Source organism: Agelaius tricolor, unplaced genomic scaffold (assembly GCF_023055355.1).
Source record: "Agelaius tricolor isolate 1412-34295 unplaced genomic scaffold, bAgeTri1.0.p SCAF_18, whole genome shotgun sequence".
NCBI lineage: Eukaryota > Metazoa > Chordata > Aves > Passeriformes > Icteridae > Agelaius > Agelaius tricolor.
The window spans coordinates 5,525,574-5,540,583 of record NW_027269278.1 but is presented as its reverse complement, the minus strand read 5'-3'; the positions used below and the strand labels follow the sequence as shown (position 1 = coordinate 5,540,583).

The window sequence follows — 15,010 nt, the reverse complement described above, 5'->3', positions numbered from 1 at the left end:
TTAGATAACAATTATACTGAGAGCAGGAAACCAAGCCCTGGAACTTGGGGTTTCAAATGTGCAGCAAACTCACTTTGTGACCTGGGGTGGGACTCTTATTTTCAGGGTGTTTAACCTTTGCTGTAGAATAAGAATGATACACATTTACCTCTCCTGGCTGTTCAAAAGTCTGGTAAATATCTGTAAACAGTTGTGTGTTGACAGTGGAAATATGTTATGCCTGGCTAAAATATCTTTTTTACTTTTTCTGCAATGGGGGACAGTTCAGGCCTCACCCAGAAAAGAAGGAAGGACACTCTCAAATAGGAAAAAGTTGAAAACTCTTCATGGTTTTGCTTCTGTGTATCTGGGAACATAAGATTTCAGCCCCTTTTGTATAGCTAGCAATGTTCTGCTTAGTATCACTTTGGAGTATTTATAAGCCCTTCACTGAGAAATGAGCTTTTCTCACCTCTGAGTGACTGTGACACAATCTCTTCATGGCTGTTGTAGCTTCTAGGATGGGAATCAACAGGATAGTTGATGATCAGCTACTGAATTGTGTAGTATCCCAATAATATATTAGTGAATTTGATATAATTTTCAAGAAAAATCAACTAAATATACTCTGTGGCTATTGAGGCACTAAGTGAATATTGTTTGTCAAGTTTTCTATTTCTCATGCTCTCAGAGAAGGAAAACACTTGGTTTGTAGCAGCTGAACACAAAGATTTGGGTGGTTCACATGTGTCACACTCTGCCTCGGGCCTGGGACACTGCAGATTCTTTGCTGGTAATTAAATTTTACTGGTGTGGTTTCCAAATCTGTGGTGCTCCCCAGCTTGTGCATAAACTAGAAGCCACATTTAAGACCGTTTATGACTTTGTACCTGAATTTGTCTAGCAGCTGTGAGAAACAACTGCTCACTTTGAAAATCTAAAGAAGTTTATTAAAGCTGAACAAAAATACAACAAAGAACTACCTAAGGAAAAAGCTGCAGTGCTGGGAACTGCCCCTCTTGGATACCACATGGCCAGTCCATCTTCAAGGTGGGTGCTCAGTCTTTGATACCCCTGGGGGCTGCATCAGCCAGCCCTGGCCCTTCCCAGAGTCTGTCTGTGCCATGCACAGCTCTTCTGTGCCATTTATCAGTGCAGATGCTTTCTTGGCACTGGATTGGAGCTCAGGTGTTGCTGTGCTGCACCCCCTGAGCACCCCCAGGCTTCTTTGTACCTGTCCTAGACAGCCCAGGCTGTCTGATGGTCACAGTACAGGGGAGAAAGGGAACTGTGGGGAGAACAGGGAACATCTAAACCACAATAACTTAACTATACATCACTGCAGCTTTCCTTAGCATTCACACAATAGTTATCCCTTAATTGCAAGAGCCAATCATCTCATTATCCATCGATAACAAGCTTTTCCAGCTGTGCTCTGAGGAAGAAATTCTCCATTTGTCCTTGGTGTGAGCTGTGGTTCTGAGGCCCCTGGGGACAGGAAGAGCTGGGCTCAGATCCCCCCACCTCCATTCAGGGAGGAACAAGGGGTTAATCCTCAGCAGTCAGTGAATGATGGGGCACTGTTGGAAAACTGTCTCTGGCTCCTGGGCATTTCATCCTTTCTCAATGGCATGGTGTTTTCTTAATGGAATGCTATTTTCATAATAGATTGAAACAGTTCTGGGATTTATAAGAAGTTCCTGGAGTATAGGAATCTCTGGTAACAGTCTAGAAATAAAAACATGTATATCTAAACAGATAAAAATACATATATGGGATAAATATTTAGCTCAGTGCTCGATTTTGTTGTTGTGTGTACCATTTTGACTGCCATTAGCCTGAAAATACTTCCTAGAGCTTTTATTTATGAAAAGGAAAAAAATAAACCAGTTTTTTCCTGCACTAAAGCAGAACACAGAATGCCTGTAAGCATTATGTGTCTTATGTTACTTAACTTGAATCATTCATCACAACTGTTCTGACACAGCTGTTTACCATGTCATACTAAATATATCTAATTTTCAGCTTAATACAGAGTTGCTCTCTAAAACAAGAATTCAGTATTTGGATAGAAAAAAAAAGAATTAAAAAATTCAGGAGAATAATTTGTCAACAAAAAATGAGGCTACACGAAACAGATTGTCCAAATATATTTTGGTTTTTGCTGCAAAACCAGCATACTTGTCATCAATATTACTTCATCTAACAAAGTTCACATGTTGTGGTGCACTTACTTGTAGTATTTAGTTTAAAATTTTGTTTTGTTTATTGCCTTTTTTCTAATAGACAGAGAGGATCCAGGAGTAGAGATGTTCTTTTTCACTAATATTAAAATCAGAAATAAATACAACAGTTGAGTAACCATTTTAATTTTTTGCCTGAAAATTTGCATGGCACCAAAGCTGAATTGTTGCATTTTCTCATTTCAAAAAATAGTCTTTGCATAAAATAATGAACAGCATTTGAATAGCTGAATCACAAGCCTATTTCCAATTGCTGCTCCTGAAAAGGAGTCCAGTCTTTTAAGAGACCTTTTTTTTTTTTCCTTAATGAACAGATGTACATGGTGTGCTACTTCTTTTAAATAAAAAAAAAAAAAAAAAAGAGGAGGAAAAAAGGCTGTTTCCAACACTGTCTGCAACTATTGTAATGTTTTGAGTTGTGCCAGGTGATTTGGGGGCACAATATAAATGTGAAGTTCTTTGTTTTCCCTGAACTTCCAAGTGATTCCTGGACTCTGTGTGGTGTGAGTGGCAGTTCTAATGGCCTGTACATTGTAATCATGTCAGGATCATTACAAAATGCAGCAAATAAGCCCTTACTTGAGTTAGATGAATGCATGAATCAACTTTAAATTTACAGAGAGTTTTAGCATAAGCTTCTCTAAGCCATTAAAATTCATCTTGAGCCCTCCCTCCATGCCTTGTATTGATTTGCCTGTGCTAACACAAAGAGGAGTGGTCAGTTTTTTTAAAGCCCCTAAACAAAAACCTATTTTTCATTTCTCTTCTCCTCAGCTTTTTCTCCTCTTGTCCTCTCTCTTTGTTCCCCCTTGTCTCTGTTGGCCCCGCAGGATGTGCAGTGTTTTAATGCCCTTGCACTGCCCACAGTTTAAATTATGCTCTCATTGCCCCTGCCAAAGTCATGGGCAGGTACACAGTTGCTTTATAGAACCACAATAAATCTTAGATTGGATGAATTGTGAGTCAGAATGTATTACACATGTGTAACTTGGGGCACATGGGATCTGTGTCCAGCCTGAGCTATTTATTGCTTCAGATTGACTGCTCTGGTTGGTCCAGATCAGCTGAGACTATTCCTGTGAAACTTGGCCAGCCCTTTAGCAGGACATGATAAATAATAAATATTTTCTGAATAAACACCTTTCTGAGAAAGTTAGAGCTTCTGTGTTTCTGAAATAATTAAACCAAAGCTAGAAGAGAAAAACAGTTGAAGCCACTTGTTAGTGATTGTGCTGCTTTGTAGTGTAAGTGGGTCAGGATGAGCTGTATTAGTTAAATCCTTTGAAACAAAAGAAATTATTAAATCAGTTATGATTTAGGTCAATGACTGAAAATAAACCATTCACAGAGTGCCCTTGAGACACACAAGTCAAAGAGTATCAGGAGTTCTGAACTCAAATTGCATCTCACCATTATTCTCCAAGCAAAGCTCTCACACCTTACCTTTCCAGGAATACAGTACATAAATATTTCACTGTCTAACAGCAAAGGTGTTTAGCACTGAATTGAATCAGTATTTAATCTATTTAACATAAGAACAAAAAAAAAAGTGAACTAGCTTTTCTAGGAGTATTTCACAACTTAATTGATTGTGTTTTAAGCCATGTATGGTGATACTGTAGTCTAAGTTTTGAGAATGGTTTGAGAGTGGTGTTCTGGAACTGGTTTCTGCCTGGCTGCTTTAGTTTCAAATAAATCCCCAAAGCACAGGTGAGGAGAGAATTATCCCTGAGAATATGTTGTTGTGTTCAGGTAGATGTATTTAGTCTCGGATGCTTGGGATTTGTCCTCAAGTAATGGAATAATAAGGAAAACAAAAAATAAAACTACTCTAATCAATATGAAAATGACATTGATCTAAACTTCCAATAAAAATGTTATTTTATCTATAGCATTTGAAGGACCTTCTAAAATTAGTAAAGTTCATTAATTTTTTTTAATAGTCTGGTGTCATAAAATCAAGTTATTCACCAAGTTATTCTGATGTCTGATTCTTCTAACAGGATTTTTCCTTATGAAAGATCAAAGTAAAGATCTTGGGACATGTCTGTCTTTTCTTGTGTTAGCCAGTTGGAGTTACTGTAGCACAGACATTGTGCCTCACATTCTGCATGTACAGAGGACTAAGGAATATTTCCAGGCATGCTCAGAAGTGGAACACTGTCTTACCATTTCCTTTTACATTTGTATTTGTAGGGAAATTGCACAAAACTCTAAAAAATGATGGTTATTGAGGGAACAATTTCAAAAACTCTTGTCTTCCTGAGAAGATGCTTTCATAAGCTAATGTCCTGGAAATACTCAGAAGTTTTATCTCAGTCAGAGTAAATCCTTCTTTTAACTACAGTAACAAGGAATTAAATGTTCTTTCAGAAACAATAGAAATCAGGCCAGACAGCTTTAAGTTTAGCAGTCATAAAAACAAAAAGCTGTTTGTTTATCTGAACTGACAGACAATATAGAATTCATATGGAATGACAGGCTTTTGTGTTGAACAGCATCATGAGGGCTCCCAGAGAGTAATAGGCAGGCTTTGCTCCATGCTGTATGTCTGTGTCTGTTTCTGTGTTTATAATTGTGATATATTCATATCTGGATTTGATGAGAGAGTATTAAAATGGGATCATTGTTAATCTAAATGATCATATATCTCCTGAAACTTCAAGGAACTCTTTATGCCAGCAGTGTTGAAATGCTTTGCAGTTAACATGCTTTCCAGTTCAATCAGTATTGCAGCACCAAACAGTTGAACTAAAAAATTCAGATATGGGGGAGTCAGCCACTACATCCTCAGAGAGCTGAGAAGCAGGAATGTAGATTGAATCTTTCTTTCTCTTTAATCTGAAGTTATAAAATGAACCTTAATGGTTTCAAGTGCCAAATGTCTCTGCTTTTGTTTTGGCTTTTCTGTAGGTGTTGTTTTGTGACTTTTTTTCCTCTCTGAAATGTTAAAAATAAATGAAAAAGAAGGAAAAAAGTAAGCATGTTTACAGTTCTTATTCCTCACAGATTGCAGAATACCTGTGGGTGGTTTAAAGCAGCTGTTTCTCGTGGTTACCTAACTTCTTTAAAATACAGAAAGAAAAAAAAAAAAAAAACAAAAAACCAAAAACCACAACAAGGCTAAATGTCAAATCTAAATGAAGGCAAGAAACCTTTTCTCTAGGTCACCAGCTCCTCTGGCCAAGTACATTTGTTCCCTCTTAGGCCCATAATCTGTTTCAAAAAGCAATGATGTAGCCAATGCTTGTGCCAGTGCTGTGACCTCTTCTCCTGCAGGTGCCAACAGCTGCCACAAGGAAAGGCTTGGCTGCCTTCTGCATGTTCTATCATCCTGTGCTGCAGTTTGCTCCCTTGGTGGCAGAGGTGGCACAAGGAATCTCTGCTGAAGTGCTTTGGTGGTTTCAGCCAAGCTTCTGGCCTGGGCCCATTCTGCTGGGTGGGTTTGGCAGGGGAACCTGGACTGAGAGGGGACAGGGACAAGGAAAAGCTCTTCAACTGTCCCAGCTAAATTCACCCAAAGCATCCTTCAACTTCTTAGCCATGTAGAGAAAAGCAAGATGTTTTGTTCCAATTTTTGCTTATTAGCAAATCTGAGGGTTTTTTATGTGGGAATATTTCATTTCCAGCAAAAAAAAATTGTCATGATGATTTCTCAGGACTAGCACAGACCTAGGCATAGAATGCCATGAGAAAAAGACATACATACTAATACCAGCTGGAAATAATTAGTACCCCAGTGGGTAGGATGTTTGTGCTTTTACTGTATTTCTTCTTTTCTACAGTAGCTTTCATTTTGCAGTTTTTGTATGCTAACGATGCATATATTAAAATCTATATGCCACAGTAAGGGTGTCCTAATTAAGCACACTGTAAAAAACTCTATGGTCCATTGAACAAGAGGAGATTTAGACAGTTTTCAAGAGCTCCAAGTGCTGAGTTGGATAAACTGGTCGGCTTGAGGGTTGGTGAAGAAGCTCATCCACCCACGTTCTGGGTGCACAAGAGCAGCCAAGCCCCAAGGTGTGCTCAGACACTCACAGCCACACAGGAATGTCAGGGCTGGGATGGACCTCTGGAGAGACCTCGTCCACCTTCAGAGCGGGGCCTTGGATTAATATTAACCAGGGGCCATAAAATCAGCTGCTGCTGCTTGTGAACATGTTGTTAAAGGATAATGTACAGCTGTGTGGTGCATGAACACTGAATGGGAATGGTCTCCTCTTTGGAACTCTCCTGCATGCTTCAGTCTTAATTGCAGGCCTTCCTGCAGGAAGAATGGAAATAATTAAAGCTGGTTTGAGTCTACTTTTCTTCTGTTGCATAACAGAAATAAATATTGCTCTGTCAGTTCTGTGTTGTTACCAGAGTTCATTCAAAAATCCAAAGATGACAGTGTTATTGTTATGTCATTGTTTTTTAAACTCTTTGATAAATAATTTAGATAGAATGCAATTATCTTACAGCATTTAATTTTTTTCTTTCCACCCATTCTGGTCAATTATTTCAGTTTTTTAGAGGATGCATGATGTGGGCCTTCCCTTTCTTCTCGATCTGTGCTGCATTGCTCTTCAAGGACAAGCCAGGGAAAGTAGAACACAACGAAACATCCTGGCAGCATTACTTACTCCTTTCTCATCCTTTCATGTTGCTAGGTGGCAGTGACTGACCCCAAAGAGAAGAGTGGCTCTCCTGGCAGCGCCGTGCCTGGCTCAGCAGGATGGACATCAAGGACAGGCGGCACCGCTCGCTGACGCGGGGCCGCTGCGGGAAGCAGTGCCGCTACACCAGCTCCTCGCTGGACAGCGAGGACTGCAGGGTGCCCACCCAGAAATCCTACAGCTCCAGTGAGACCCTCAAGGCCTACGACCATGACAGCAGGATGCACTATGGCAATCGAGTGTCTGACCTGGTGCACAGGGAGTCGGATGAGTTTCCAAGACAAGGTATGTTTGCAGTCAGGACTGCTTCCTGTTACGGGGCTTCTCAGCGCGCAGGCTGTTCCTTGTAAAAGCGTCTCGGTGCTACCAGGAGTTTTATGAAAGAGCTCTAGGAGAATGGATATTATCTTAGCATTATTTCCACTGCTTTGTGCTAAATTAGAAAGTTCTTTCTTTTCTCAGAATTCTGGTACTTTTGAAATCCACAATTTGTAAATGAGCAAACTGAGATTGACTGATCAAAACATCTGATAGACACAACTGCCATGACCCTTAACCAGAGGATGTCTTTTCACAGATATTGGGGTTAGCCAGTGGCCTAGCTTGGGTATCCTGCTTCCTAGGTTAATTTTGGAAATGATAATGGTATTTTTACCTAAATGTGTCTCTCTTTAACCCAGATTCTGTATTGAAAAGACAACTAAAACGCTGTTATGGTAAAAACCCATATGGCCAATATACATTCATTATTCATCAGGTGCCTTGGAAATCCTTTCCTGTTCCTGAATGCTGGGTAACGGAGCTGTGGGAATGGGAGTGGTGGTTCCTCTGACTTCATTTTGTCACTGCTCACACATATTGCTCACCCTTGACCTCATAAAAACTAAAAGGAGGAAACCCATCTAATTCCTTTCGTAATGGGCTGTAATTGAGTATTGCAGCCTACAACTAATATTTTAAATAACCTGCCTGTATGAACTTGTAAGCTAGGGGAATTAATCTCTTATTTTATAAAATGGTCCTTGCTAAGTCCAATGGATTAATGAATTAAAAATGTAAATGTTTTTACCTGAAAACCTGTTAATGTGCACTGTACTCACATAGTTTTATTGTCATTTGGGTATTTTCTTGTCTCAAGAACTTGTAAGCCTCTGTGCTGAAGCCATTCGAGAATGTTGCTTCAGAGGAACTGTGTTTAGTCATGTGGTTTACTTGCTCAAATAGCCAGGTTAAATTGGCATTCAGTCAATGATTAGATATGGCATTTGAATTACAAGCCTTGGTTTAGTGTCCGTTGAAGAACCAGATGTGGTTCATACCAGCTAAGGTACAGGCAGGCTTGAGGGATAAATGTATGGGTTTTGTGCCCTCTCAGTGGAAGGTAAACCATCAGGTACATCATTTAAGAGTACCATAAGTTAAATGCAGGAACTTTTCTGGTTTGTAGATGTGCTTGTTAAGAGCCTGTGATAGTTCTCTGCTGCACATTTCTAATGTTGTGGCTCAAGGGATGGGAAGTTACCACACTTGTGGAAATCCTGCCGTGGAAGGTCATTTCTTATAGCTGGCATCATGTCACTCATCTTGTTTCAAACACTCTGACAGCAGTTGGTGTCTGTCTTCCCCTTTCAATCAAGCTATCTAATAATTAGTGTTGATAATTAAGCCCTTGTCCAATCCCTTGTTTCTCTCACGTTTGTCTGCAGACATGTGGGAGTGTTTGCGTTGTGCTTGGTCTGTCAAACACCCAGTTCTGATTTCTGGGGTAATCTCTGTTCTTGGAGGGTCTTTCTTTGCTTCGAGATGTTTACCTAAGATGAAGCATCAAAGTGCACCTCGAACCTCTGAGCTGCTGGAGCCATTTTCACTGCAGTTTGTTCTACTTTACTGTACAGGAGTCATCTAAATATTACTTTTCCCTATCAGGATGATTGATGCTTCAGCTCAAGTGCCTCATTTTAGTTTGCAGGTCATTATTCAGCATTTCATAATGGTCTTTTTCTCTTGATTACTGATTTGATAACTGTTCATCCTCCCCCTGCTCTTAATGTGTTCTTCTCTGCCCTCTTTACAAAGGGTAATGCAAATTGTTGGTAACTGAATGGAAACACTCAGATTTTTTTTTTATTATTGTTATCTTTTCCCCCAACTAGTTTGTGTTGTTGTGTCTAAATAAATAGTGTTTATTTTAGAGAGCCAAAGTAATTTTTTTGTTAGATAATGAGCAGCAACTCCTTATTTTCCTGCTTTTGTTAAGTTTAGAAAGCAATTTTTTAGAAAAAAGTCTGTGTGATGATTCTTTGTATTTGAAAGCTGGATATCTTTCTGATTGAACACTTTTTACTGGCATGAAATTCGAGAAAATGTGACAGATCTAGATTAGGATTTGGTTGCTATTCTCACTTTCTATATTAACATTAGATGGATAAAAATGTGGTTCATATGTGGTAGTTCTGTTCATTACATCTTGTGTATCCAGTTTCCAGCTGGAGACATCTAGGAATTTATACATTTAAATTTATTCTAACTTTGAGTGGGTGTTATGATGGGATTAAATTCTGTGGGAAATAAACATCATTAAAATAGTCTTTAGAGTTTTTTTTGTTCTTCTATTAGAAAAAAAGCTTGAATGTTTTTAAGGAATTGCAGATATTTTCCTCAGTATTTTGTCTCTTCTATTAGAAAAGCTAAATACATTTGACTTACTGCAAAATATTTGGTTTGACCATGGCACTGAAACTATTCACAGCTGTTTTGATCTGCTTCTTATACATTACTGGGTTTGGAAAATCAGTTAAAATAAAGTTGCATTCATTCACTTTTTGTTTATCATGGTTTGTCAGCGAAATGCTAATAACAAAAACTACATTCAGAGCTCAGAAGTCTGAAACAGTTCTTGCTGGCTTGTTTTAGTATTTTCCTGAGAGATATGAAGGTTGTTCAGACTTGAAGGAAGGTTTTACCTGTTCACAGTGACTGATGGCTGCTACTTAGAGGCCACAGCTGCTCTAACAGGTGCTTGGGCTGACCAGACTTTGTCTCACTGCTCATACTCCCAATAGCACAAAGATGAGATCTTTGATCATCTTGTCATCAAACCTGAGTCATCCTCAACTCTTCTGTTAAAATTAATGTATCTCTTCCAAATCCAACTGAGCTTTGGCAATTACAGTTTTAATACTTCTTCTCCAGGACCTGTGACCTTTTGAAAATGAAATGTTTTGATAGATTTGGATTAAATACATTAAATAAAATTTCTGCCTAGATTGAGAGCACATTCATAGCTTTCCTTTGTCATGCAAGGTTTTTGAGTGGCATTCTGCAATCTGCTGATTTTCATTATATCTGTGCAGTTACATAATCAAAGGAAATTTGGGGTGGAGGCAAGGTGGCAGATTCTCTGACATGGAATCAGGGTGGCTTGTGTGGGAAAAGGCCTCAAGAGAGCTCTCCTCTCCTAGCCAGTGCATGTGGAACCTCCACTTCTCCTGAATCAGGGCTTACTTTGGTCTTAATGGTGACCTGAGAGAAACACCATCCCAGTGTAAAATATGTATTAGGGGGACAGAACTCTCTTCCATTTCTCCTGTCTAGAATGCATGGACTTATTGAGAAATAAAAAAATATAATTTGTGTACCTTATTTAATAAAGGAACGATGCTGAATAACACCTCCCTCCCTTACCCTCTCCCTCCCCAAATCATGATAAGGTTTTATTAAGTGATTTAAAAACCCAAAAGCACTTTTCATCTGTGCTTTCATCTGTACTGAAGTTGTTAATAATGGAGCAATGTAGCAGCATTGCTAAACTAGCAAATAAATGAAAGTAGAAACCTTTAGAGCAGCCTTCTGTCAGTATGCTTTTAAGAAAGGAGAAGGTAAGGAACTCAAACCCAAACCTAACATTCCTCCTCTGATTTATACTCGAATATCAGTCAAGTGTCCTTTTGAGCTGTAATAGCAATAGACAGGAATTAAACCAAAACTTTGTGTATATAAGATCTGAGTCACAATAACATCTAGAAGAAAATGTATTTAGAAGTGGATTTTCAGGGAGACATCATGGAATTGACCTTCTGTCTTTGGGGTGCTTTCTTTTAAATATGCGCAAATTGTTTTCTCTTGGTATTTTGGTTGTTTTTGTTGTTGTTTTGCTCTGTAATGTTTGGGGGTTTAGTTTCGTTTGTGTCTTTGTTTTCTTTTGATTTCTTTTCCTTCTGAGCAGCAAGCTCTCTGGTTCACCAGTGCTAGTTGAAATCAGTTGTGATAATCTCTCCCTTTTCACTTGCCTTACATTCCCCTTCCTATTTTCTTGGCGTTTCACCATTTTTTATCTTCATCCATTGTGAGTCCTGTGCTGGGGTGCTCAGACCTGCTGGGCTGACCCTGGGAGTCAGAGTCTGACCTGGGCTGAGCAAGGGCTCATCTTCATCTCCTCTCACCTGCTGGACAAGTTGAGCAGCCCTGATGGGAACTCCAGTAATAATTAATAACACCAGTGCTGGAAAACCCAGTACTGTTCCAATATTAATATGTATTTGTGGAATAAACAACAGCTAGACATAATGCGAGAATTCTCTGTACACAAAGTTTCTCTCAGGGAATAACTTTTTATTCTCAGCAGTTTCCCACAACTGATCATTATTAAAAATCAGCATTTGTTTACAGTTTAAATTAGAGACTCAGAATGCAGGGATTTCTGATGCAAGAATATAAATTTATATAGACTTATGCTCCTTTTTTCCTCTTTTTTGCTCCTATGTATAGCTTTCAAAAAGAACTTCTATTTTTGCTGTTTCTCTACTGGACTCCTTGTTAGGTGATGATTAAGTTAAATGAGGTTCTATTTTTTAAAACCATTTGCAAAGTTACATGCACATTGTATAAACCACGTATAAAAGGAAAGCTTCTAAAAACTGGATGTTATCAATGTGTAGTAAGCACACACTGAATAAAAGAAAAAAAAACAAACTTCAGGTCTGCTCTAAAATATGTTTAGTAACCATTTGCATGCAAAATACCTTCTCAGAAAAACTTCAAAATTAATAGGAAATATGCTTTCTATACTTCATAGTTTCAAATTTCTACTAAATAAAAGATCTTGTGCTTCAATGAAAGCCATGGTTGTTCATCTTGTAGTGCTGGGGTCTGACTGGGTGTTGAACAAAACCTTTCCTTGGTGTATTTTTTTTCCCCCTCATCCCTTTACTCTGCTATGTAATAGAATTCTAAGACTTTGGATACTGAAAATAATCATTTTTGATCCTATAAACCCTTCTCCATTTTCTCATACACACGTGAGCACACACTTTTCTAAGAACTTTGTTTACACACATCTGTGGATGCTCTGTCTCATACTAAAATCTACTCTAAAGGGAGATAATGTACTCCATGGAGATGAAATAATAGTTTTAGTTTTTAAAAAAAGATACTTTAAATGAAAACGATTTTTGATTCATTCTAATAATGAAAACAGCTCACATTTAGGAAATCTTGCAAATTTGTTCCACCTTCTGTGTCTTGTCTTCCAAAGTTCAATTGCTATTTTTTAGCATCTGGTTTTCAGCAAGATGTGTTTGGAAGGGAGGCTAATTACTTGTGAGTGTTCTCAAACTGATGGAGAGACTTAGATTTTTTTCTAATACACTTAGTAACATTGAAATGTCAGATTTGGGAAGCTTTTACATTTGATCTGGATTTGAATTGGGCGTCTCTGTATCCTAGGTGGGTTCCAGAAAATGAGTTTTTACATGTAGTCCTGAATTTGCTTTAGTGAATATAATTTTGTTTCTGTGAACTTGAGAATCCCTCTAAAGCTTTTTTTCTGGTAAAGAGCAATTAGGCCATTTTCCTTCTCCTTCTCTTTTCTTCTAATATAGGAAAAAAGAACTATTTAAATAAAATGGAGTTCAGCAAATATTTAACATGCAACAGCATTTATTTTGGATTTTACATTGATGAACTCTCCAATGCCACATGTGTTTAAGGTCTGCATCTTCAGAAAAGAAAAGGAAAGGATTTTGTTTATAGATATTTGTAATTTAGTGGAGTGTGTGGAAGATGGGTTAAGCACCAGAGGGTATTCCCTGCTCCAATGCACGAGTCAGTTTTCAGCTCAAATGCATTGGGACCAGGTTTTAGGCGTATTTTTGTTTACTCTGTAATTGTCTTTTCTGCTTTATTGTTGTCCCCCATGTTGTTTTGAAATGTCTTGCTACTGGGGACTAAATTCTCAATTCAGTGGACAGCTGTTTCATCTGTAGTGATGACTGCTCTGTTTATATTTCCTCTGTCCTCCCTGTTTGTTCTCTTAACACCTCCAATGCATTATGTGATTTCTAGAAGCTTTTAAAATATTGTGGCTGGGCCCAAATGCACACACTTCACTCAGTAAGAAAAACATAAGGAAAGTTTCAAACAAATGAAAATACCACCCAAAGCTCATTGTCTTCCTTAGAGAACCATGGAGGTTTTGGAGTTGAGTGCTGATGACCAATTCATTTAAAGCCTATAAATCAGTAGAAAAACAAAATGATAAGCAAGTATAATTGGGTAAGCAGGGCCCAGCATTTGTCCTGTTTGTTTTGTATTATTTGTCTCTGGATTCAGAGTTCCAGGTCAGAGGATCTGAAATTACCTTCCTTGGCCTGCTTTTGGGTTGCTCATTAACTTTCATCAGATTATTTCTATGTTGATCCCAGTATTCTTTCCTTGAATTAAGCACATTCTGAAGTTCTGGTAACATCAGTAGACCATGAAGCAGAAGTAGATCATGAAAATCCATGATTTCCATTGATGGGCAGTGACTGTGGGAGCTCAGCCTCCATGGTAAAAACAGATGCCAGCTTCTCTCTGGGTTTTGGAAAGTGGCTTCAGTTTTAGCCATTAGGTCTGGTGATGCTCTTTTCTGTGTTATTGGAAACCCACAGTACCCAGTGTTTTTCTGTACAGATTTAATTAGATGCTGCAGTTCATTCAGTTGTGTTCTGTGAGCTGTCTGTCAATCTAAGCAGAGCTTTTCAAGCATCTGCCTGTATAATGTTATCTTCTGTCATGAATTTTGACTTTGTGGTGGTTTCTAAACCCTTTCCTACCTTTTAGTTTGTCTCTGAGGGAACTGAAATATACCATAGCAATGCCCTCTGTATACCCCAGTGATGTGGATAAAGACAGGCTGAAGAGACAGTGACTTGTATAAAGGTGATTTTTTGACACTATTTCATGTTCGTAAATCCAACTTCAAATTAGCTTTTGCTGGTAGCAGTCACTTCCTTTTGAGGTTCCAAAATGGTTTCAGAGTCTGGATAGCTGATTAGACACAATTGCATACAGATGTCTTTATGTATTGCCTTTTTGCCTTTCTTTTTTTTTCCATGTGAGTGCTGAGCTGGAAGTGACTGGAGTGAGTGCAAAAGTACGTGTCTGTGAATGCAGACCATATTGGAAACAGAGATTTACTGTCCCAAAGTGTAATGCTTACTCAGCCATCTGATGAGATTTGAGCACTAAACAGTTTGAGAGGGATGCATAAAGCTGTTTTATTACAAGATGCTGTTATGAATTGTAGCAGCTTTCCTTATGCTATGCTGCTGTTGCCAAACAAGTTGCATGAATGTAAGCAGTTTTATTTGTAATTACTTGCTCACAGTTCCTTAGAATTGTTGGGTTATGGGTTTGTGATTCCTGCTTCTCCACTGGTGGCCCTCTCTACATCCTGTTTTATTCAGAATGAAAAGATATATTTTTAAAACTGCTTGGAGAAAAGCCTCTCTGAGGAATGCTGCTGCTAATATGGGAGGTGGAGTGAGGCTCAGATGTTTTTGTGTGTGGTAGAACCTTGTTAAAATGGATGCAGAAAGCTCAAAAAAACCAGTTGGCTGTTTCTTCGTAATGCAGTGAAAAGTAAAGAGATCTTATTTTAGCTGAATTTGAGCAAGTCCAGAAAATGGAGGAATAAATCACTCACCTAAAGAAATGTTATGGAAAATACAGTAGTTAAGACCTATTTTTTTTTTCCCCTAAACTTTGGTCAAAACCTGGATGTTACAAACTGAATTTAATACCTGAAACTGTTCTTGACAGAGCAGTGAAGGCAGTTCTGTTTTCTTGCTTGTGTGTAGCTACAAT

The 15,010-nt window shown here is 38.4% G+C and overlaps 1 protein-coding gene across 15 annotated transcripts in view; it reads left to right on the top strand.

Moving 5' to 3' along the window:
- The window catches only part of TENM2 (teneurin transmembrane protein 2), an 883,055-nt gene that overhangs the window by 390,269 nt on the left and 477,776 nt on the right, over positions 1-15,010 (top strand). For all 15 annotated transcript variants that reach the window (XM_071443114.1, XM_071443122.1, XM_071443121.1 and 12 more), the window contains one exon: positions 6,878-7,168. In XM_071443114.1, coding sequence (XP_071299215.1) covers positions 6,943-7,168 — 226 coding nt within the window. In that variant the 5' untranslated portion in view covers positions 6,878-6,942. The remainder of the gene's footprint in view (positions 1-6,877; positions 7,169-15,010) is intronic.